The sequence below is a fragment of the Megascapheus bottae genome, chromosome 7 (assembly GCF_031878675.1).
Source record: "Megascapheus bottae isolate mThoBot1 chromosome 7, mThoBot2.hap1, whole genome shotgun sequence".
In the NCBI taxonomy this organism is placed as follows: Eukaryota; Metazoa; Chordata; class Mammalia; order Rodentia; family Geomyidae; genus Megascapheus; species Megascapheus bottae.
In genome coordinates this window covers 36268024-36293092 of record NC_143515.1, presented here as the reverse complement: position 1 = coordinate 36293092, position 25069 = coordinate 36268024, and the positions used below count along the sequence as shown (strand labels likewise).

Genomic DNA, 25069 nt, shown 5'->3' with positions numbered 1-25069 from the left:
CCACAAGGTGGCACTCTTCGAACTTCTTTTCCTCCACCAACACCACCCCCAATTTTTTTTTAAATTTAATTAAAAAAAAAAAAATCAGAAGGGGAAGAGGGGAGGGAAGAAAAGGCAAAGCACTGCCCCAACCGAGGAACAAGTTGAAAACCCACCCCATCATACTTAAAGCCCGGGACAAAGGGCCGTCCAGACGGAGCTGCTCGCCTTGCAACACCCGGGCGCAGCCCCGGGGATCGGCGGCGGCGGCGGCGGCGGCGGCGGGTGGGCCCGGCCCGGCCCGAGAGCGGAGTTACCATAGTGGGATTCTTGAAATCTGAAACCCCGGCGCCGGCTTCGGAGCGGAAACCGGGAGGGAAACCTTGAACTCCTCCAGACAATCGCTTCCGGGGAGCTTCAGGGGGAGGCCGAGGGGCCACCGAAGGACCTGCGGGGCGGGGACCCTCGGATGGCGCGCCTCTGAGGCTGGTGGCCAGCTCGCGGCGCGGGCAGTGGCGGACCCGGCGAGCGGCGGCACCGTGGACCATGGCCACCGAGGCGCGCAAGGCCCTTGGCGTTGGCCTCAAGTGCCTGTCCCTGGCGACTCTGGCGCTCCTCTGTGCCGCGCACGGGGGGCGCAGGGAGGATGGGGGGCCGGCCTGCTACGGGGGATTTGACCTGTACTTCATTTTGGACAAGTAAGTGCTGTGGGTCTCTCCGCTCTGCACTCTGACGAGCCGGCGGCCCCGGGGAGGACCAGGGGTCGGGGTGGCAGCGGGGTGAGCGCGCGTCTGGAGAGGCGCACGGGGGGCGCGGGGGGCGGCGGTGGGGGCAGCGCTGCCCCTTTGTTGGGGAGCCCTCCTCCCATCCGGGGAGGCGACTTCGTTTGTTTGGTTTTGGAGGTGCGGGGGGGTGGGACGACGACACAGACTTCTCTGCCCTGCTTACTGTCTGTGATCAAGGAGCCTGCCAAAGACTTTAAGGATGCTGTTGACTTCAGCTTGTGCGTGTGTGTGTGTGTGTGTGTGTGTGTGTGTGTGTGTGTCTCTGTGTGTGTGTGTGTGTGTGTGTGTGTGTGTGTGTGTGTGTGTGTGAGGCTTGCTGACTTAGGCGCTTGCTCTTCTAAAAGTAAGAGGCGTGGTGGGCATTTCAAATCCGGCCCTGTGTTTTTGGGGGAAAAAAAGCACCACAGCTAAAGCCCAGAAGGCCGCCTCTTTGATCTTCGTGCTCTTAGGAATGCCCTGCCCTGGGCTTTGAGAGGGAAAAGAGAAGGCGGAGTTCGCAGCCTTGGCACTCTATTGAGCTCTGGGCTAGGTCGCTGTGTGGAGCCGTCCTGGAGGGTCGCCTCCGGATGTCTCAGAGCATCTTTGTCTTCTGCCTCCACCATGCCCAGTCACCCCAAGCGAAGATGTCGCGGGCAGTTTTTCCCTGGACGTCCCCAGAGAGTACATTCTCCCTCTTCCTGCACTTGAGATCCCAGGTGTAGGGGAATTCAAATTCGTGGCCTGGTGACTGGTAGGCTACCCAGGGAGATGGAGGAGCTCTGGTTTCTTTGCTAAAAGCCATGGCAGCTAGACATGAGGACTTTACTCAAAAGAGAGCTGAACTCAGACCGCTACAGGTTTGTCAAGATGCAGCCACTGCACAAGGCTCGATGTTATCTGCTGAAATTCAGCTACAGTTTTTAAAAATTTAGCATAAAATTCCCAAAGCCCCTTAGAGAAGATCCCTGCTTGTTAAAACGGTGCCAGCATCCTCAGTGCCAAGGAGGAGAGGCTCTTGCAGTTTACAGTGGTGGGGAGATGAGTTTCACAGGCTGGAAAGTATTTGGGAGTTGGAAAACAGAGTCCTGAAAAATAAGCTGGCCACTAGACACCAACTGTGCTCTGCAGTTGCTCCTGGAGTTTGGTTTTTCCGTAAAGGCTGTTTTTGACTCCAGATTCCTTGGATGAAATGCAAGATCTCTTCCTTGCAGATTTATGAGAAGGTGGATAGCAAAAATATAATCCCATGCTAAGATATGGAAATTCTTTGGTTGCTTCTAGGGAGTAGGAGGACTAGCTCCTAGACTCTGGATGGGGTCTGAAAACACTCACAGAGGTTTGTGCATTTGGGTTGTTTCAACAGTGAGTTCATAGCCGTGCACAGGGAAGTTTGGGGAAGTGGACACAGCCACCATTATCAGAGGGACATGATCCATACTGTAGAGATCGTCAGTTGTCCCCAAATTCACTTCCAAGTTGAATTAAATTTGGCAGTCCAATTTCTGCAAGAACTTTTGAAGAAGCTGGGAAGAATTAGCAAAAAGAATCTAGGCTTGTGTTAGATCAAAAACATAGTTGGGAAAAGGATAATGAAATATGCTTTTTCTCTAAACAAAAGCTACATAACAAAAAGAATAGGTGGATAGAAAAGGAAATTTTAGACATATACCAGTAATCATTTGTTGGAATTTCAGATCCGGAGGAAGTGAAGTGTGTGTGTGTGTGTGTGTGTGTGTGTGTGTGTGCGCGTGTGTACGCTATTACTTGAACTCTTAGTTGCATTCCTCATTAGGTTTTTTGCTCAAGGCTTGTGCGGTACCACTGGAGCCACACCTCTGCTTCCAGTGTTTTGGTAGTGAATCGGAGTTTAGAGTCTCATGGACTTTTCTACCTGGGATGATTTTGAACCACAGCCTTTAGATCTCAGACTTCTCAGGAGCTAGAACTACAGACATGACTCCAGTACTGGACATGAATTGATTATTTTTTGAAATGGTTTTTTTGCACAAGTGGTTTATAACAGGGGGGATGAAAAAGATCAGTTTATACATTATAGCCCGCACCAAAATAAATTCCAGAAAAAGTGAATTTTTAAATATTTTAAAAGAAACGATCAAAGAACTAGAAGGTCATTTTAGTGAGAATTTCTGTCATCTCAGGTTAAGAGCTTTCATGAGAGCAATTAAGAAACAATAAAAGAGAATAAAACACATTTGAATACAGTAAAATTATCCTTATCTGTGATAAGGATAATGATATAAATAATCAGTTACAAAAAGATAGAAGTGGTTCTAAAACTCAGCCCAGTGAAAAGAGCCTTACTGCACAATTCGCAAAAGAAACGTATACAAAAGTCACTAAATTAAGAAGAAGTTAAATTTCAGTTGCATTCAGAGAAATAAAAGAATCCAACCAAATCTAATTGATATCATGATATTGTGGACTGGCCGCCTTGCCAGAGGTGAGCATTGTCCTTGCTCACTGGGGCAAATATAAATGTGGTACAATCTTTGTGGTCTTGCGCTGTCCAAGAGAACTCTATCAGCCAATAAAGATGTTCTGTAGTTATCCTGTCCAAGATGATAGCCACTGCATAACTAGTGAAGGCTTGAAATGTGTTTGAATGCTACAGAGGTGGTGAACTTTTCAGTTTATCTAAGTTAATGAAAGTTGAGATAGCCATGTGTGACTGCTTTATGGATTGTGCAGATAAGATAATTTGGCAGTGTGTATCGCATGGTTTTAAAACAGTGAAAGGTCTCTCCTTTCCATATCTCGGAGAAAAAAAAAACTATCCAAATAGTCATGCAAAAGTACCTAAATATACTGGTGTTCATAATAATGAAAAGGTAAAAATTACCTAATAGACCTGAAACAGGTTGAGAAAGACATGACAATGCCAAGTATTCTGTGTGTCCATATTATACATGTTGATACTTTAGGACAAATATGTATTCTTATAATATACTCTAGTGTGAAAACAAACTGTCATTATATACACTGTGATAATATCTTTATTTTTAAAAAAAATCAGCCAAGTTTCATCCCAGTTCAGGAAGCTACCCGCAGGAGATTGAGGCAGGACAGTGAGTTGGAAACCAACCTGAATTGTATGGCAGTACTCTGTCAAAAAAATTAAATGCATAATATAATTTTTCCCAAGTCTTTTCATTTCCTTACAAATGGAGCAATGTTATTCTTTCTGATGGCAGCATAGAACTTCATTGTGTATAAGTACCATATCATCTTGATCCAGTCATCTACTGAGGGGCATCTGGGTTGGTTCCATACCTTTGCTATGGTGAATAGTGCTGCAATGAACATCATCGTGCTAGTGGCTTTAGTATGTTCTTGTTTCTGGATGTTTGGGTCAATGCCAAGGAGTGGAATTGCTGGGTCATAGGGGAGCTCTATGTTTAATTTTTTGAGGAACCTCCATACTGCTGCTTTTCATAGTGGTTGAATGAGTTTACACTCCCATCAACAGTGTAGTAGTGATCCTTCCTGGCCACATCTCTGCCATCACTGTTGTCATTAGATTTCTTGATCGTGGCCATTCTAACTGGAGTGAGGTAGAATCTCAAAGTTGTTTTGATTTGCTTGGAAAAAAAATCATATTGTGACATAAGCCCGACCCAAAGAAACATAGGCTCAATTGTTTCCCTTATTTGTAATAATTAGTACACACCTAGGACTCTCCTAACAGAGGATTACAGTAGCATAAATGAGGCTAAATGAAAGGATCTCCAGGATATGGAAACAAGAGCTTTATCTTGTGTGATTGTTGTTCTTAATGTACTATGTTATTTCTCTTCTCTTTTGTTGCCCTTTGGTTAATCTCATATTGTTACAGTATTTGACTTTGTTACCTACCCTATTGTATATACGTTTATTTGTTTATTTGAAATAGGAAAAGGAAGGGGGGGGAAACAAGATGATTGGGAGGGGGTGGAGAGAGGGAAATGGGAACAAGAACATGAGAAAGGGTATCAGTGTGTGAGAAGTAATGCATCTACTATCTGGTGAATATAACTGTAATCCCTCTATACATTACAATAAAAATGCATATATATGTAAATTTGTAATGATCAGATATAGCTGTATTATTTCTAGGAGTTTCTTGTTGTTGCCAGTCCTAGGACTTGAACTCAGAGCCTGGGCACACTCCCTGAGCTATTTTGCTATAAGAGTCTCATGGGCTTTCTTGATTTAGCTGGCTTCAATCCTTGGTCTTCAGATCTGAGCCTCCTGAGTATAAGTGTAAGCCATTGACCATGGGCAGAGATTTTTAAATTATGATTTTATGCTTCACTGAACAAACATCCCTATAATAAGCACATATCAATTTCATATTTTAAAAGTTATTTTGAGGCTGGGTGCCAATGACTCGTCTTTGTAATCCTAGCAACTCAGGAGGCTGAGATCTGAGGATTGTGGCTCAAAGCCAGCCTGGGCAGGAAAACACAGGAAAAGCCCAAGAAAGCTCAAATTAACTGGCAAAACACCAGAAGTAAAGCTATGACTCAAGTAGTAGAGCACTAGTCTTGAGCAAAGAAGCTCAGGGACAAGCATTCAGATCCAGTATTCAAGTCCCAGGACCAGCAAAAAAGAAAAAGTTTGCTTTGAGCTTTACAAAAAAGAAGTCAAAATTAGAGAGTCAATTATCTTTACAATCGTTGTATTGAGCTTCCAACCCCTCTCTACTATAAAGGAAGAAGCTTCTTTACTACTTAATCCTGGAATAAATTTCTAAATATCCTAGTGGATCCTTTGAAGTACATCAGGAGCATGTGAGGCAGACTTCAAAGGCACATAAAACATACATATGCGCGTGTGTCAATGTGTCTAATTTCTTCCTTTGGTTGCCCTGTTGCCTGAAGATGAGGATATTTTCATGGTGAATAACGAACTTCTCAGAACTTTGTATAATCATGGGCGTACCTCCAGCTTGCTACCTTCAGCCAAGCAACTAGATATGATTATTTTTTTAATCTTGAACTGGGACTGGGCAAGTAGGCAGCCATAAAAAGCAGGCCCCATGGTGGTACCTAAAGACATGGTAAAGATCATGTCCTAGATAGAACCTCCTTCACCTTCACTGTCCAGTACCCAACCACAGCAGAATGGGAAGGAAAGAATGCTAACTTGACTTTCCCTTGTGCTTCCATGATCCCTTGACTGGTAGACATTGTCTACAGACTGAAACCAGGGGATCACTGAGGACAAATTCCACTATTCTTCTCACCAGTCCACAGATCCCTTTTCTCTCTGGACTCGTTCCCTTTCCCATTGCGTTAAAGCTCGAATCACTTCAGCTACAAGTAGGATGCATGTCTGGCCTGAAGGGAACCCAGATTATACACTTAGTGGAACGTCATGTTTTCTCAACCAGGAGCAAAGACTTGGTAATAATAACCTAGAACACCACAGAAACACAATAAGGCGTTATTAGAGGCTTTGGCAGAGGGGCTGCACTAGGCTTTAGACTGATGGAATTTCATGTTCATTTAAACATGCTTTTCTGGTTATAGTCAGGAAAAAGTAGATTGCTGGGAATTCAGTCAGGGATTTGAAAAGTCAGATTTGGAAGGCTTCTATCCAGAGAAAAATAATAAAGGAGCAGCTAGTCTTTTTTAAAGTCTCCCGGGAAGTTTTCAAAGATTTCATGCATCCATTTGATGGACTCAATAGACACAAAAGCACCTTTCCTCTCTTGCAAGTCCTTTCTATTATTGCAAGACACATTTATGTATCACATACTGGTCTTTGTTAGGCACTTAATGGAGAAAGTAGATTTTCCGTCTTGAGTCTCAAGGAAGTACTGGCTATGGTATATGTGCCCTAAAGATTTCAAAAACAGAATGTGGGGAAGAGAACAGGAAAGTGGAGGAGGTGGTGGCCTGAAGGGTGGGGGTAGACGCTGAACAGCTTTATTTAGAAAACTTCCAAGAGCCAAATCCTGTCATTTGTTTCCTACACCCAATAAATCCTTACATGTGAAAGGCTCCCCACAGTTCACCATGAGCGCCTTCCCATGAAGGCCTCCAGCTCCCCTTTCTTGTTTGCTTGGCATCATTTTTTTTCACCCTAAATTATCACTCACTCATCCAGACTTCCAAATGCAGAATTTACCATTGAGTGTCCTGTGGTGCTGTGAATGGATGGGGCTAGTACAGCATTTATAACCCAGCTACACAGACATGAGATAGACTTGAGTAGCACTGTACCTGATTACCAATAAAGTAATGATTTGGGGGAGGGGGAAATTACTTGCAAAAGCAGTCTTTTGCAAGGAGGAATTTAATATGAGTCTCACAAACTCTTTTGTCCCAGAATCAACCTTGTTTAGTAGTTAGGGCTGGCAAGATTGTTCCTAACTTATGGATGGAAAAACTTTGTTCAACACACTGGGCTTCATGGATTGCCAGAGTTCTAGGATAAGAGCATGGCAAAGCCAGGACACTGTTTTCTTCTGGCTCTCAGCCTGGTGCTTTCTGTTCATTTTTGCCCTGTGTAATTGGGCTATAATGAGAAACTGATGGCAATCCAACTAAAAACTCCAGGTGCATTAAAAAAAAAATCTCTGCATCAAGTTGGGTGCCAGTGGCTCAGGCCTGTAATCCTAGCTATTGAAAAAACTGAGATCTAAGACTGTATTTTCAGGGATTATTTCTATAGTATGTCAAAAAGCTGAGATCTGAAGATTAAGGTTTGACTCCAGCACAGACAGAAAAGTCAGTGACACTCATCTCCAATTAACCATCAAAAGGCCAGAAGTGGAGCTGTGGTTCAAGTGCTACAAAGCTAACCTTGAACAAAAATGCTCAGGGACAATGCCCAGGCCCTGAGTTCAAGCCCAAGATGGTGCACAGGCACGCACGCGCGCACACACACACACACACCCCTCTGCATCAAACTTTCAATAAGTCAAATGCATAAGGCAGTCAAGGATGCTTAATTGAGGAACTACTAGTTTCACTGTTAAATCAATTGGCTAAAAGTTTCAGCTATTCCAAGCTATTGTGGTCCATTGGGGTACAGCAGGATTGTTGGAGTCAAGCAATAAATCAGACCCTAGGTGTGTTTGGGTTATCTAGTTCTGCTTTTAAAGATCACACTGAATCTGATTAAAAGGAGAAACTTAAGTGTGTAGAAGTGTTCAAACATGCAAGTGTAGCCTTTTCTCAGATAGAAAGATGGCCTAGAGTAATAAAGATGCAAACTTTACTCTGAATAAGGAAACAGTCCATTTGATAGCACTTTAAATATTTCCCAATAATAAATTTAAAAGATATCAGGGCTGTGCCTGTTGCTCATGCCACAGAAAGCTGATTTCTAATACTGAGATTTGAAACCTGCGCAGGCAGAAGAGTCTATGACATTCTTATCTCCAATTAATCAGCAAAAACCCAAAAGTGAAGCTCTGGTTCAAGTGGTAGAGCACCAGCCTTGAGAGAAAAAACTAAAGGAGAGCTCCTGGGCCCTAAATACAAGCCCTATTATGCATACATTCATGTACACACACATGTATGCGCACACATGCACATGCATACACACACACGCGCATACATTATATGGTTTTTTTTTTTGTTGTTTTTGGTTTTGTGTTTTGCCAGTCCTAGAGCTTGTGTTTTTGTGCTCAAAGCTAGCCTCTCCCACATGAGCGCTAGTTTCACTTCTGGCTTTTTGGTGGTTATTTGGTGATAAGAATGTCATGCCTTTCCTACCCTCAACTGGTTTTGAACTTCGATCTTCAGATCTTACCCTCTTTAGTGCTAGGATTACAGACATGATCCACGGATACCCAGCTCCATGACTGATTTTTTTCCCCCCACTGGTTATTCAGCAGACTTAGAGCATCCCTGTGGTCAGGCAATACTTGGTAAAACTGCTTGCAAGTCAAGAAGCTTGGCGTATGGGTTAAAAATAAAAATAAGTAAGGTGAAAGTGTTTTGTTTTGTTTTGTTTTCTGTCTGGGTCAGCCAAGTAATTACCTCACTTTCCTTAGCTGTGGAGACCTGGTAAAAGTCAGTGTCAAGTTGAGAATAGAATCCAGGAGTGCTGGAAGATGTCTGTCCTAACATAACCTGTAATTATCTCCAAATGCTAGAGGACTGCTAGTGGTCTAGGTACTAACTCTGGCATCCCTTAGGCATACTTGACTGTACATAAATGCAAATAAGATTTGTCTTATGCTAATTGAGAACTTGTATCTGTTTTGGTGTGGGACCAAGAAGCTAAATCTCACTTCTCCCTCTAATAACTCTGCTATGAGACAAAGAGTATTTGGATGTGTTTTTCAGACATGTCAGTTTTGTATTGAAAAAGTAATTTGATTTCTAAAAATGGACTGAGCTGATTCTTTACATGCATGCAGCATAAACACACTCTCAGTACTGGTTGTAAGTGGCTGAATTCCTTGGTGTATTAAGTAAAGAGGGTGGTAACACAAAGACCTACTGCAAGCCATATCTTGTTCTGGCATGTGCAAAGAATTAAAAAGCAATCCTACAGTGCTGGCTTTTTAAGCAAAGGACTTTAAGAGGACTTGAAACAAAGATGATGGCTCCAGTTAGGATTTTGGGTAGGTAGAGGCAGACACTGTGAAGTTTGGTCCAATAGGAAGTTTAAAAATAAGTTACTAGCCCGGAGCTGGTAGCCTGTAAATCTAGCTCCTCTGGAGGGTGAGATCTGAAGCCAACCTTGGCTTAAAAGTCTGTGAGACTGTTATCTGCAATTAACACTAAAAATATTGGAAGTGTGTTGATTTTCAAGTGAGAGAGAACTGACCTTGAACCAAAAAAGTTCAACCACTGCACCAAGACCCTAAATTCAAACCCCAGGACTGGGGTTTGAGTATATGCATGCCCCAGGATTGGTGAGCGCGCGCGCACACACACACACACACACACACACACACACACACACACACACACACACACACAGAGTTAGTGATCCCTGGCCCTTTGCCTAGCATTGTGGTAAATGCTCTGCCCGTATGATCTCTTTTAGTCTTTGTAGTCAGTCCCCAGGAGGTCTGCACAGTTCTAAGAACTATTTCACACAGACAAAAATTAAGGTGAAGGAGGCTGGCCAAGGCCACTCGAAGTGGTGGAAGTGGTGAAAATAAGCCTCAAGTCCAAGCCTCTGATTTAAGCTCAGCACAAAAGGATGGAAAGAATCTGAACAGGCTGAAAGAACCTAAAATCAATCAGAGCAGAATAGGTTCCACTGTGGTAACAAAAAACCCACAAAATCTCAGTGGTACCAAAGAGCAAAGGTTTATTCTTTGCATGTGTTACGTTTGAGGTTGTACTTATGGCTGTTCTGAGAATGAGGCTGGTGGAGGTTTCTTGGAACTCCAAGAAAATGCTGGGGAGGATCTAACCAAAAGTGGCATATATCCTTCCACTCACAGCCAATTGGTCAGAATTGGTCACATGGCCTTACCTTATGGATAGGGTCTATTAAGGAGGTACATTCTGAAGGATGGAAAAGCTAGATAATGCATAGGCATTAAATGCACTGCCTTAACCTGATTCAAAAAGAAAGGCAAAGACATGGAAGTAGGATAAGGAAGTAAGACTAGATGGGGGGAAGGCAATTTGGAGCTGTATGTTGGATGTTTTCTCAGTCTGAATTTACTGTCAGACAAATTGTTCAAATTTGCTTAGGAAGCATAATCTCTCTTCTTTTCTTCCCTACCCATAACCTCCACACATTAGGAGAAATCTTCAGCGCAGATAAATTAAATTAAATAGAAGGTTAAAAGAGATAAGTTTCTCTACCACCTAAATGCACAGGAATATATTTGCAAGGTAAGAATCTCTCTTCCCATAGCTGATGGAATAGAAGTGAAGAATTGGGCATCAGGAAGAAAGAACAACCCCTGGAACATGAACATGAGCCAGTTGATAGATGGTGGTGGTGATGGCAACAGTGGTGATAATGATGGTGGTGATGTTGACAGGGATGATGTGATAAATGGTGATAAGGGGTAGTGATGATGACATTAGTAATGATGTTAACAGTGGTAACTGTGATAACGATGGTTGAGATGGAGATGGTGATGGTGGAGGTGATAATGGTAATGATGATGACGACAAGTTGATGTCATATTAGTGGTGATGGTGACAGTGATGGCAAGGATGATATGGTGGTGGTAATTACTCAGCGAAAAACAACATGGTCCTCTAACAAGACATCCCCCTAGATTCTAAGCAAGACTACCTGGCTAAGGGCAAGAAATATATTATTCCAAATAGACGTTTATAGAACTGTGCTAGAATTATAATTATAGTTAGAAGATGCCTGTGACATGTATGTTCTCAAGGATCACACAGTTTAGAGGAAGAAATAAAGAACTGGCAAATCAGCTGGTAGATTGATTTGGTTACATTTCACAGTGAAGGTATCTATGGACCAGAATCTTGGAAACTGAAAATAATTTCATCAGATTGCAAAGTATAGAAAGGGCAACAGACGAGAAAGCAAAGTGACCTTTATTCTTTTTTTATTGAATGTAACAGTGAGACTCTAGAAAGAGTTTGAATTTTATCCCATCAGCAATAAGTTGTACAGCTCTGTGCTAGTGGCTCACACCATAGCCTCTCAGGAGGCTGAGATCTGAGGATCATGGTTCAATGTAGGTCTGGGCAGAAAAGTTCATAAGACTAATCTCTAATTTTTGACGCCTAAAAAGCCAGAAGTGGAGCTATGGCTCAAGTAGTAGGACACTAGTCTTGAGCAAAGAAGCTCAGAGACAGTGCACAGGCCCTGAGTTCAAGCCCCAGAACTGGCACAATTTGTTTTTTTTCTACCAAGCTTCAGGATTAAGGGATTGTAGAAGTCAAAGGTCAAGCTTACATGTTTTAAATATATATGAATATATCGATTTGCATAGTGGGAATGTGGGAAAAATGAGGAATAAAATGGAGAAGTCTTTTATATTGAGGGGAAACAGGACTTGAGCAATTGTGAACCATTGAACAGATCAGGGAGGAAAGAGCTGCAAAAGTAAGGATCTGATTTCAAAAGGAAAGAGGAGTTTCCTGTGGTTGCAATGTCTGAACATGTGGGGATTTGGGCCGAGTATGGTGAGTAGGTAATATGATTGATGGTCGAAATTAAAAATAAACACTTCAGTGTTGCTAGCCCAAGGGCAGTAGTTGAAAATGTGAGTACATGTAGTAAATAATTTCGAGGTCAAATCCAAATAATATTGTATTTCATAATGTCAAGAAGAGGTAGGCTTTTAAAGAGGAAAATAGCCAAGTTCCAAACCAGAAAAACTACCTACAGGAACTGACTGGGAGAAAAGAAGAAATTCTATTGAACAGAGCTGGTAGATAAGTAGTGGAAGGAGAATGGCAAAAACCAGTATAGGTTGGTATGAGCAGTGGCTCATACCTGTCATCCTAGCTACTCAGGAGGCTGAAATATGAAGATTGAGGTTCAAAGCCAGACCAGGAACTAAAGTCTGTGAAACTTTTTGGGGGGGGGTGGGTCATGGGGCTTGAACTTGACCTAGGCACTGTTCCTGAGCTCTTCCGCTCAAGGCTACCCTACCCTTAGGACAAGCCCCACTTCTCATTTTCTAGAGGTTAATTGGAGATAAGAGTATCAGATCCTTTTGTGCCCAGGCTGGCTTTGAACCTTGATCCTCAGATCTCAGCCTCCTGAGTAGCTAGGATTATAGGTGTGAGCCACCACGCCAGGCAAGTTCTTGAGATTCTTATCTCCAATTAACCACCAGAAAACCAGAAGTGGTGCTGTGACTCAAGGGGTAGGGCAGTAGCTTTGAGCTGAAGAGCTCAGGGACAACACCCAGGCCCAGAGTTCAAGACCCACAACTAACAAAAAAATATAGACTTGTGTGACTGAAGGAAGAGGATATATTGTTTTGATAGAGTGATCATCTGGGTATTACCCTCTTTCCTCCCCAGCTTAAGTTATCTTTGCTTCTCTCTCTAGCCTCAGTAAATGGTGGGATCATAAACCTAGGTTACAGATCTGGAGCTAATTCTTTTTCTCACTCTGCAATAACGGATGGTGTCTGAGAATGGCAAATCCCTTATGATCTTGAGTCTACTCCATTCTTCATCTAGTTCTTGTATTAGCTCAGGCATCCAACACCTTCATCAGTTTTCGCAAACATCCTTAAAGTGGGCCACTGTCTCCTCTTCTCTTACTGCTTTTTTTTTCAAATTACTAGGATTTCCCCCCACAGTCTCACATTTGCTAGGTGGATGTGGTACCACGGAGCCATGCTTCCAGTCCATTTTTACACTGGCTCATTTTACGATGGTATATTGTTTTCTACCTAGGAATAAATTGGACTGAAACCCTCCCATTTTTTTCCCTTCTTGCCAAAGCTGAGATGACAGGTGTATCCCATCATACCTAGCTTCATCCATTGAGATAGCATCTCTCAGATTTGGGGGAGGTTGATGGGTAGTGAGGATTAAATTCAAGGTCCAGAGAAGCCTCTTGGAACAGAGCTTTCTCAACATCTCAGTGCAAAAGGATTAGGAGAAGAGTCATAACCATCCTGCTATCATCCTTACATAAAAAAAATAGTGAAGGAGCTGGGTGGTGTGGCTGAGTCTGTAATTCTAGGCATATTGGAGGTGGGGATTGGAAGATCTCAGTTTGAGGCCAACCTAGGCACATGCCAAGAAGTTTTTCTTGAATTCATCTCAACCAATGGCATGGTTTGGCATGGTGACACATGCCTGTCATCTTAGTGACACAGAGAAGTATAAGTAGGAGTCTAAAAGGCCAGGGAGGCATCGGCATAAATCAATGTCCTATCTCAATACTATATTGCAGATACCAGGTTTACAGACAGTCAGTACTCAATGAGATAAAAATGAAGAATCCTGCTTGTAACAGTACAGTAGTCATAATAATAAACAATCTAAGATAAAAAGAAATACAGGCTGCCAGTGGATAGCACTAAGTATAAATAAACAAACGTGAGATAGTAACGATCATTGTTAACGGCGTAACCAAACACCCTGGCACAGGGAGGACAGTCCTGCCTCACTGTAGAAGGTGTAATGCCTTCTACATTTGGTTCCATGATGACTGGCAACCAAATCAGTACTCCTACTGCCCCCAAAGTGCCTGATTCTAAGTCTTTTCTGGAATCTGCATTCTCAAATTCCTACAACAGTTCATGGAAATTCTCCGTGAGGCCGCTAATACTGCACCTGACACTGAGAACTGTAATGGTACATTCCTAACCCCGCCTTTGGGAGGCAATGTTGCACAGTGGTAAGAGGAAAGGCTTAGCCTACTCTGGCTTGGAGGACCCTCTCCAGAAGGAGAATCTCATTACTTTTTTTCATAGCTTTCCTTACATTTTCACATAAACTTACACTTTTTTGGGCGGAGGGGGTCTTGGAACTCGAACTATGGGCCTGGGCATTGTCTTCAGCACAAGGCTACCACCCTACCCCTTGAGCCATAATGCCATTTCCAGTTTCCTAGTGATTAATTGGAGATAAGAGTCTCATAGACTTTTTAGTGCCCTGGGCTGGCTTTGAATCTTGATCCTCAGAGCTCAGCCTCCTGAGTAGCTAGGATTACAGGCGTGAACCACCCCGCCTGGCAAACTTACTCTTTTTACCTTAAAAAACTAAAAGCATAATTTTAAACAGAAAGAAGATTTCAATGAGCATAGTGTTTGGATCAAGAGTATGGATTCTATAACTCGAATCCTAGTTTGATCACTTAGATGCTATGTGTGTCTTCGAACAAGTTACTTAGCTTCTCTGTGAACTCAGCTTCCTTATCTGTAAAACTGGATATATTAGTTTTGTATTATAGAGTTGAGCTCAGAATGGAGCTGGCCATATTGGAAGTGCTATGATTACTAACTGATGAGCCATGTAAAGTACCCTCATCAGTTTCTTCTGCTCCATAAATCCTCAATAAAAGTGAGGTATAATTACTCATCATTCCATAAACCTCATTGGGGCATTCACAAGCCAGCTGGCTGAATCAGTGAATGGTATAGGGAAAATAGGTCTAGCAAGATAACTGAAAGTGCTTTAACAGAAATATAAATGTTGATGGCCTTTGGAAGCATTTCAGGCCCTCATTAGTGCAGACACTAAAATTAAATGAGCTCAAGTATTTAATGAAAGGAAAAGAATCTAAGCAGAGACATCTCCCTCTCCCACCATCACCTAAAACAATCTCATCCTCCAAACAGAAAAAGTGTTGGGAGGTGCCCAGAGAAATACCCCATCACTTCAAGAACATAAAAACACTGACATGTAACACATTTGTAGGAAATTATACCAGAAACAAAGTGGTTAGTCTGAGATTGAAGGATAGCCCCTTACTGAAAACATATTACTTGAACATATTAAAACAGGAAATATATTTGAAATAGAATACAGAACTATGTGGCATAAAATAAACAGAACCAAGAAAAAACAAATAAAATCTGTATTCTATGAGGGAGACTAATATATCCTTATGAAGCTGTCTTTGGTTTCAGACTGCTAGATTCACGGACAACTGAGGACATCTTCAAAGAACACAAGACTTCATACTCCTATAGGAAACAAAAAGATGACATTTTTCAGTTAATTAAAGAAACTGACATGTATCTGAAGTTAATATTTTCCCCAGATAATACAAAAGAATTTCATAAATTTCATACAACTTCATAGGCAGGAATAATCCTTAAGCAAATACATTAAAGCAAAGCCAACAGAATAGTAAAGGAACAACGTTCTAAGACTAAGTCAATTTGTCCTAGGAATGCAAGAGTGTTTCAGTATTTAGAGAAAGAGTAAGATAACCCAATTTATTTCACCTACTAAAAATGGAAGCCGTATTAGTATCTCGGCAGAATCTAAAATACATTCATTTGAATACTACTTACACATCCCAAGGACAGAGGATGTGAATAATAATTAATGAGGCTGATTTAACAAATATTTTTGAACTCTATACTCTATAGAGAATAAGCTTTCCTTTCAAATATCCATGCAATATTTATTAGGTCAGAAAGAATACCTCTATGTCTCAAAGCACATTTTTTCCTGTCCACAATTTATATCCTGTCAAATATTACTGGATAATAAATAAATAACAGGAGTAACAAAGTCCAACCAGAATTTTTGCTCTCAGAAAAAAATATATACATATGTTTGTAAGTATATGTGTGTGTTTGCATGTGCAGGTGTGTGTGTGTGTGTGTGTGTGTGTGTGTAAAGCTTGTGATGAGAAAGACAACAGTAAACACAAAAATTATAAGAACAAGACTGAAAGAGATTGTAGGATGGAAGTTGGCAAACAATGGCCTGTAGCTTATTGTTGTAAGTAAAATTTGTAGCACAACCAGATTTATTTTGTTTTATGATTGTCAATGACTGGTTGCCCTGGGGACAATATCTATCCCAATACCACTCTCCAAGCTAAAAATATTTACTGTACGGCCTTTTACAGAAAAAGTTACCAATTTCTGGACTAAGGAAACATGGGCAAAGAATGCGGATACCGGTGTTAGCAGCCTGGGTATGGGTGTCATTTTGAAGGGCCTGGCATTCGCTCAGGGACATGCTGTAATGTCTTGAAAACCGTCATCGTTTTGCATAAGAGGAATTGCTTTTTTACTTTGTACTTATCCCAGAAAAGTATGTAGCCGATCCGAACTCATACAAAGAAAATCAAAGGGACAATGCAAGTATTTTTAAAATTCTGTCATATATAATGAAAGAATTCAAATAAAAAACAGTAACAAAGTCAATTTGTCTTTCTTCCATCCATTCTGACTCTAGTGCCCCATTTATCTTGACATTGGAAGTCTATATAGGACAATTAATTGCCTCCTTGAGACTCAGAGATGAACCTCCCATTCCTGATACCTGCTCCACCCTCTGTTTTCTCTTCACAATTAATTCTCAGGGAGCAGAGAGGAGAGTTGAGGGATTTCTATTCCTCTGCCATTTTGTCTCTCCCAAGGTACAGGTTTCTCCACCCAAGGACACTAGAGGAGATTAGATCTTCCCCACGCTATGACCTGAATCCTCGAATTTGGTTCTTTCACTGCTAAAGGAATTTAGAAAAACTCTGTTGACAATGTCTTGTGTCCTAGCCACTTACCTTCCTGCAAAATAATATTTCAAATCCCCAATATTAATGTTCCCTGATCGCCTCATGGCTGAACAGGCAAGTCATCTGCCCAGCCATTGTAGCTCCTGGCAGATGGATGTTTTGGACTGCCCGTGTTGGGTTAGGTCATTTTCTATGCAAATGCCAATGCAGAAAGAACAGTAAAAATGACAAAATATGACTTCCATTGTGATGAAAAGATATTGCTTTTGCAATAGTGCTGTTACAAAAGTACAAACTGGAAACAATCCAATCAACAAAAAGGAATTATACCAAAAATGTATTTGTAATATGAAAAAAATACAGTTATTATAAACAGTGCTAGGGAGCATTATTGAATGAAATAAAGGCTGTGTTTGATAGCCATAATAATGTTAGGTAAAGAACAAGGAGCATAAGCTATAAAGAGCAGGCATAACCATAACCATAATGTTAAGAAAGAACAGGGACCAAACTGCTAGATATATGCTGTGAGAAGAGTGTGAAAACGACGTGGCTGATAGTTGTGTCTTATGTGGCATGGTCAGTGATTTTTCATTTTCTGCCTCTTGTGATTGTGATTTTCTTCTTAGCTTAGCCTCCCTTCCCAGATTTCCAACAGGGGACATGCTGCTTCAGTGATACAGTGCGTTTACCCCATCTCCCGTGGTGCCCTCACTCTGAGTCACTTCCTCCCAAGCGACAGCATCCATCTCCACTCAGAAGGGGATGCCCCCCTCTTTCTGGCCTTCAGAGGGTGTGCAGTGGTTCTGTGGCTTCATTTCTGAGTCTAGAGAGCGTGAGAAATGGAGCCGCGGTTGTACAGTTCAGCTATGGGAACAACTTTTCTGGGCAATTAACCAATTGTCTGTGTTCTTAATAACACCACCATGTTGGTGGTGAGTTTACATCAGAAATAGCAGCAGTTGATATCACAAAATATATGTAGATGTTTCCATCTCTGTGTGTGAGTGTGTGTGTGTGTGTGTGTGTGTCTGTGTGTCTATGTGTCTGTCTATCTAGCTGCCTGTCTATCTGTTGGAAAAGGCAGAATGGAGGCACAAGGAGGAAATATTTTGTTATAATAATATTATGTGATCATGACAATATAGAAAAGATGTATTGTGCATCTTGATGCTGCCTGTGTATACTTATGCATCTCTGACCAAAAGCTTCATGAGGCATTGCTTCTTGTTACTGTTAGCAAGCTATTCTAATAATTCAATTTGAATGGTTTTAATTTTGGGGGGTGGAAATACTGGCCACACCACTAAACTGACTTCCCAACTTGTGAATAATTGCTGCTTTCACGGCTCTCAGACTGACTAAAGGAAAATTCATCATCACAAGTCAGAGATTAACATCCCAGGCTTCATGACACAGGAAGCAGCAGAGTGGGTGACTCCAGACTCCAAATACAGTGCTCAATGACTTTTTTGGTGTCTGGTCTGTATCTGGAAGAATTGGGATAGACCCAAGAATCAAGATCAGTTTGTGAGAGTAGGAGGAAGGCTTGGCTATGACCCCAGACAGCAATAGAAGAACACGGGCTAACAGTCTGGGCTGGATTTGGAGTTCCAGCCAGCTAATGTGCAGTGTGAGATGGGAGGAAGGAGATGAGGGTTGAGGAAGTGGCTGGAGTGAGGAAGAACAATGAGAAATGGATATAGGGTCCTTGAACTAATGCGGAGCTCCACAAGCTGCTGAGAGTATCTATATCCTTGTCCATCATTTTCCAAAGATTGGATAAGGACCTGAATGTTCACTGGAGACGTGCGTGAGTGGACTGTGCTGGGGGCCAGGGTGTCTAAGGAAAAGGTTTATGGTTTCCATCTTTAGAACTACTCTGCTCTTCTATATTAAAAGACTCCTGGATAATGCCTCCAACTGCAAGCTTTCTGTTGTTTCCTTTTCGTTAGATTCTAATCCATATGCAAAACAAAAGAGTCACTTCAAATCCAGTTTGACCTACTGATTCTGGTATACTGTTTGTGTGGCTAATGGAAAGAGCCTGTGTTTTCTAAGGCGTTTAACCACAAGGAGGTTTGGAAACTCTCATAAACACGGAATAATGCATTTTTGTTCAGAAAACAAATCAGAAGATTTAGGGTTCTTGTTTTGTTCCTGCCCTTTGCATATTAGATCGTGAACGTAATTGAACAATAATCTGAGGGCAATGCCAGGTTCTGTGTGTAACTCCTTGCCAGGAAGAGGTAGTAAGTGCAATGTCACAAACATTTCCTGACTCTTTATACTATATTCCAAACTCTGGAGAAAGCATGGAGAAACAGCAAAACTAAGCAAGAAATTCTGGAGCTACCCTCAACCGTGACCTTCTTCAGGACTTAGCTGTCAGAACTGATGTTTTCGTATCCTATAATGTGGTGATTCTTTCTGCAAACCCTGGTCAGAAGATACTATGAATTGAGGGTTCATGGCCTCCCAAGCATGTGTAAAGTCCTGAGTTCAATTCCCAATTTTTTTTCTAAAAAAAGCTGGATGCAGGGTGGCTCACACCTGTGATTCTAGCTATTCAGGGGGCTGAGGATTATAATTCAAAGCCAGCTCAGGAAGGAAACTTTGTGAGATTCTTATCTCCAATTAACCATCAGAAAGCTGGAAGTAGTCAAATGGTAGAGCACTAGCCATGAGCACAAAGGAAAACTCAGGGACAGTGTCCAGATTCTGAGTTCAAGCTCCAGGACTGGGGGGATAGGAGGGGGTAGGGCATTGGCTCTGAGTGGGCTCAGGCATATTGAATGCATCTTCTAGAATTAAATTCTGTAACACTGTCTTTAGGCAGAATTCTTAGGAAGCTACTCAAATTTCAGATGCTGCTTGTATTTATCATTGTGGAACAGAAACAAAAAATACTAAGAAGAGGCTAAGAGCCTCCACACAACCGTGACACCAGCCTGGACTATGGGACAGAGGCTAGAACTGAAATTGAAGTATCTTATTGAGTTGAAATCAGAGTATGTACACAGGCAAAAGTTTCTAGCACAATTTGCCTGTGACTATAGTTCTCTGAGTAATTATGTGTTCAAGGCAATTCTGAGGAAAAAAATAATATCCACAACTGAGTCCAATGCAGTGTTTTCCAATGTTGTTAATATTTGAGCTTGGAAAGAAACATTCTTAACTTTTTCTTTCCCTTCCTTTCTTTCTTCCTTCCTCCCTCCCTCCTTGCCTCTCTTAATTCCTTCCATTTTTTCTTCCTTCTCTTTCTTTTTCACTCTATCATTTCTATTTTTTCTTTGTTTTTGGCAGTGCTGGGATTTGAACTCAGAGCTTCATGCTTGCTAGGCTGGTATAATACCGCTGAGCCACATCTCCATCCCTGCTTTGATTTTTAAGATAGAGTCTCACTTGCTGCCCAGGCATGAGTGTGAGCTACAGAGAAGATTCCCACCACCACTAGGACCAGAGGTCTGCTCTCCTAGCTTCTTGCCTTCCATGGAGGAGTCATGTGGAATTTGCTACCCAAGCTGGCCTGGAACCACAATTCTCTCAGTCTCAGCCTCCCTCATAGCTTGAGAAAACAAGTGTATGCTACTGTGCTCAGCTCAATCCAAACAGGTTGAGAGGGAAGTGATGGGGGAGGGAGATACGCCTGAATTTTTCTGTTAGTGCTGGCCTTGAAACATGATCTTCTCATTCTCAGCTTCCCAAGTAGCCAGGATTACAGGCTTGAGCCACCTGCACTGCTTCTACCTTACAGCTTTGGATCACCAAGGCTGGATGAGCCTTTCAGTCTGAACATACTGCCAGGACTCCTTAGCTGGGGTCTAAAGTCATTCACTCTTACTCAAATCGGCATGACAAGTGTGTTGTTTTGTCTACTGTAGACATTTCTCCAACCAATGCCTGAGTTTGTTCTGGTTGTGATCATAGTCAATTTAGCTCCTCAGGTTTCTAGAGTCAACCAGAAAAAAAAAAAACTACCCTCTGGTTCCCAAAATTTTAGGAGGTTTTGATTTTCCTCAATACTTGGGAAAGTAGGCTATGTATAACTCCACTGTGACTCAAGATAAAGAATTATATAAAGAGTTGTATTTACATAGAAGAAATGACAATCCAAATGCCAAATAGGACATGCTACTCTCTTCTCTTTGCCCTGGAAGGTGGAACCTCAACCACAGACCCTTCTTATGACACTTGGCATCTTAATTATTCTGAGTTTCTTGCTCGACTTTGAGTACTTTGAGGGGAAATAACACTTCTAGTTCTGTGTACCTTGGACAGCTAGAAAAATGCCAGCAATAAGATATATTTTGCAACTTAATAAGAAATGGGATATCTATAGTATAATTCTCTTGCTGCCAACTATGCCAAATACTAGTCCAAACAAATAAGAAAAGCATTCAAGATCAGAACATGAAATTACAACCATAAATTTCTGTAGTTGTAGACGGACCCAAGAGAGGATATTTGCCTTTTGACTCTTTGTATCAGCCCTTTGTAAAATTCTGAATCAACCTGTAATCTTTAGAAAAGGACAGCAAATAATATAGTAAATGCCAATGAGTTCTTGACCTAAAATGAGCAAAATTTAACATGTTTTCACATTTTTAGTGTTTCTTAAAAGAAATAGGTAGCATGTGTTAGCAGATTCACAGCAATTACCTATCAATGATATTAGTTATTTTTTTCTCCAATGCAGCATGTCTGTCCCCATACTTACTATACAAGAGTCTCATTTTTTTTTGTCCGTCATAGAGCTTGAACTCTGGGCCTGGGCATTGTCCTTGAGCTCTTCAGCTCAAGGTTAGTGTTCTACCACTTGAGCCACAGTCCACTTCTGGTTTTTCTGGCAGTCAGTTGGAGATAAGAGTCTTATGAACTTTCTGCCCAGGCTGGCTTTGAACTATGATCCTCAGATCTCGGCTTCCTGAGTAGTTAGGATCACTGGCATGAGCCACCAGTGCCCGGCTCTACAGAATTCTTATAATCACTTCCTTGCATGGGAGATTATAAATCTAGAAGCAAAATTGCTGATCATAGACAATGCGTGGCTTCAACCTCATTGCCAAATTACCTTTCAAAGGATTTTCATCATTTCCCAAATCTCAGCAATATGTGGACATTCCTACTTGGTCCATGTTCTCATTAGCACTTAGTATTCAGATATTTTAAGTTTTGCTGAATCTGCATGGTATAAAATAGTGTTTCTGTCATTCTTAAATTCTGCCATTCTTAAATTTGTATTTCTGCATTTCCTAGAGTAGTAAGCATTTTTCTTATATTGATTTTATTTCAGGAAAGTACCAAGAGTTAAACATTTTAAGGAAATATAATGCAATTAGTCATATTAATAAGCTAAGTAAAACTATAAAGTTCATTATTACAAAGAAATTCTCTTAGGGGAATCATCAAGTGATTGATTATTCAGGGTTTCTGCTAGATTCACTTTGCTGAGATTTTCTTTAAGGGATTTGTCTCCCTATTTGCAAATGAAATTGGATTCTTAAGGGGGTTCTTATGTCTTTGTTTTTCATTTTGTGCTAATTTCATTTATAAGAATTATAGCTGGGGTGGGGGAGGGAAAAAAATCAGGAGCATAGTGGGTCAGGGCCAGCCTAGCCAAAAAAGTCTCAGAGATGCCATTTCCATCAATAAACAATTCTGAGTGCAGTAGTATGCACATGCCTGTCTTCCCAGGGGCATGGGAAGGGAACCAGGAAGACTTCAGCCTAGGCCAGACTGGACAAAACCAAACAAGAGCCTGCTTGAAAAACAAGAAAGGGCCGAAGGCTTCATTTAAGTGGTAGAGCACCTGCCTAGCAAGCCTCCGGACCAACCTCGAACTCAGCACTGCAAAAGATTATGTTTCAAAAAATAATAAATGAAAAAGGATATCTTTTCATTTTTCATCAGGGAAATAATGAAAGCCTCCTAGAAATAACAGTGTCCTAAAGATTCAGAACTAACTTGTGAGTCTATTTGAGCTGGAGGTGTGCTTGGCTTATTTATTTTTCCCGTGAATTAGTGTGGTATAGTGGTGGGGGCAAGAGGTGATAGAATGGAGAAAGTTCCTTAACAAAACTCTGTAAGAATTTGGTAGGGCTGAAATTAACTCATCACAGAAAGCTGAAACAACCGTTCAAGTAATTCCCAGGCTTACATTAGCTTCGGGAGATGAGCCCAGTTCATAAGCTAAGTTAATGGAACTAATAGAATGTGAAGAGAAAGACACAAGGCAGAGACAAATAGTTTCAACATCTGCTTTTGTTTTCCCAGGTCAGGAAGTGTGCTGCATCACTGGAATGAGATCTACTACTTTGTGGAACAACTGGCTCATAAATTCATCAGGTGAGCAATACTACACGTTTGTTTCTCTCATACCTCTCTCACAGGAGTAAAACCCATCCATGCTTGCTCTTCTCCCTTGATAAAACTGGATTCTCCACCCTGAAACCGGGGCTGTATTCTCTGTTTTGACCTATGCCACATATGATAGGAACTTTGCCTTAGTGCTACCAGGAGGATCCAGGTTTGCTTGAAGACCAAAATGATTCATCTTCTCTCTTGTTTGTTAAATAGTGTATTCTTGTAAATGAATGATTGACAACTTCCCTACACGGTTTCATGGAGTCGGGGCGGTGGGCAGATACTCATGCTGCACCTGTGTCTAAGGTGCAAAAGCACCAACTCACAGTTCTCCTTGCTTAGTACTGAAAGCATCCTATGCTAGGAACACTAGGTATTCCTGAGGGAAAAATAACCATAGTGGTTGGACATACCAGCCACATACATGCTGGTAGAATTCCCTGAACATTCTCCCCATCATTCCAGCCATATTTAAACATGGTCATGGAAATATTACAAGAATCCTGGAGGTACTGCTTCTCAGGAAGTAAGGCTATCCAGTAGAAAGGGAAAGAAGAGTCAGGTCATCTTCCAAGCCATGACATGGCGGTGACAGTGTTCATGTATGTATTTGAAGTAAGTTGTCAAGGCCTTTGGTAAAATGGTCTGACCACTGTAAATTCTAACAGAGCTCTATCTCATGCCCAGTATGAGACAATTAATTTTGAGTATGAGTCTTCATCTCAGAATACAGGGTGGCCTCCGGGCTCAGGTTAATGACAGCTTCCTCTCACTTCTTGACCAACCTGTCCCTATGTGTCTAATTGAAGGGAAGAAGTCAGGGAAGACCTCTCTGTAATGCCCCAAATCGGAACTGACTGGAGGAAGTGACCTCATAACACCAAAAATTGAAAGCTGCAGCAGGAAATCAACTAAATCTACATGATTAGGAGAGCAGAGGCTGAAAGAAGAGGATGAAAAAAAAAGGGAAACTATAGAAGCAAATACATAAATGGCTTTAAAAATAGGAAAATCATTGAAAATGTGAGTGGAAAGGAATGACTTTCCAATCAGAAGAGGCGTTCAGTAGCCCTATTTTGAATATCTTGGGTAAAAATTGCTATTGTTTTGAGCAAATAGTCCAATCATAACTGAATAATTTCAGTTTTTAGAAGTCTTTTTGTTTTTGAGGCAGAATGTCCTTTCTTGTGTTCTCATCCACTAGCCCTTTGGAGTGACACAGAATGCATCTGTGTCCAGACACTTGACAGGATCTGCTCTGTCTCTACTGCTGTTCTTTTCTTCTCCTTCTGGTCCAGTCCAGTGGAAAAGGCTCTGAAGTTAGACAGATGTACTTTTGAATTCAAGCTCCATTGTGCAACCGTAGCAAATTGCTTACACTGGTCAAACACTGATTTCCAAGGAAAGATTATACAAAGAGAGCATGGGCAAGCCAATCAGCCCCACCCCTGCCTTTGGGTGACCACAGGACATCTCTTGCTTAGCTCAAGCAGCTCTGGACTCTTCACTGTCAGAATTAAGGAAAGGAGAGGGGTGTGGACTGAGGTAACACTCAGTCCAATGCCCTTGCTTTACAAATGAAGAAACTGACTACCATAGAAAGAGCTTATTCCAGCCGGAGAGGCTGTCCCCTGACTCTCTGCCTATGGACCCTTTAATGTGTGGCAACAGAGCATCATGGAAACCCACTTGAGGCAAAGACCAAATTCTGTTGGCTGTCACTGTCCAGGTGCCTTTCAGAATGTCAGACACAAAGTTCATGCTCCATGTATGTGTGTGTGTGGGGGGCAATTATTAGCACTGGGGCTTGAAAACGGGGCCTGTGAGCTATCATTTAGCTTTTTTGCTCAAAGCTAGCACTCTGCCCCATGAGCACATCTTGC

At 41.7% G+C, this 25069-nt stretch overlaps 1 protein-coding gene across 1 annotated transcript in view; it reads left to right on the top strand.

Annotated features, from left to right (window-relative positions):
• The first annotated feature begins 249 nt into the window (after window positions 1-249).
• Antxr1 (ANTXR cell adhesion molecule 1) overlaps window positions 250-25069 on the top strand; it is a 200913-nt gene continuing 176093 nt past the window's right edge. The window contains exons 1-2 of the mRNA XM_090336766.1: window positions 250-677; window positions 23097-23168. Coding sequence (XP_090192892.1) covers window positions 526-677; window positions 23097-23168 — 224 coding nt within the window. The 5' untranslated portion in view covers window positions 250-525. The remainder of the gene's footprint in view (window positions 678-23096; window positions 23169-25069) is intronic.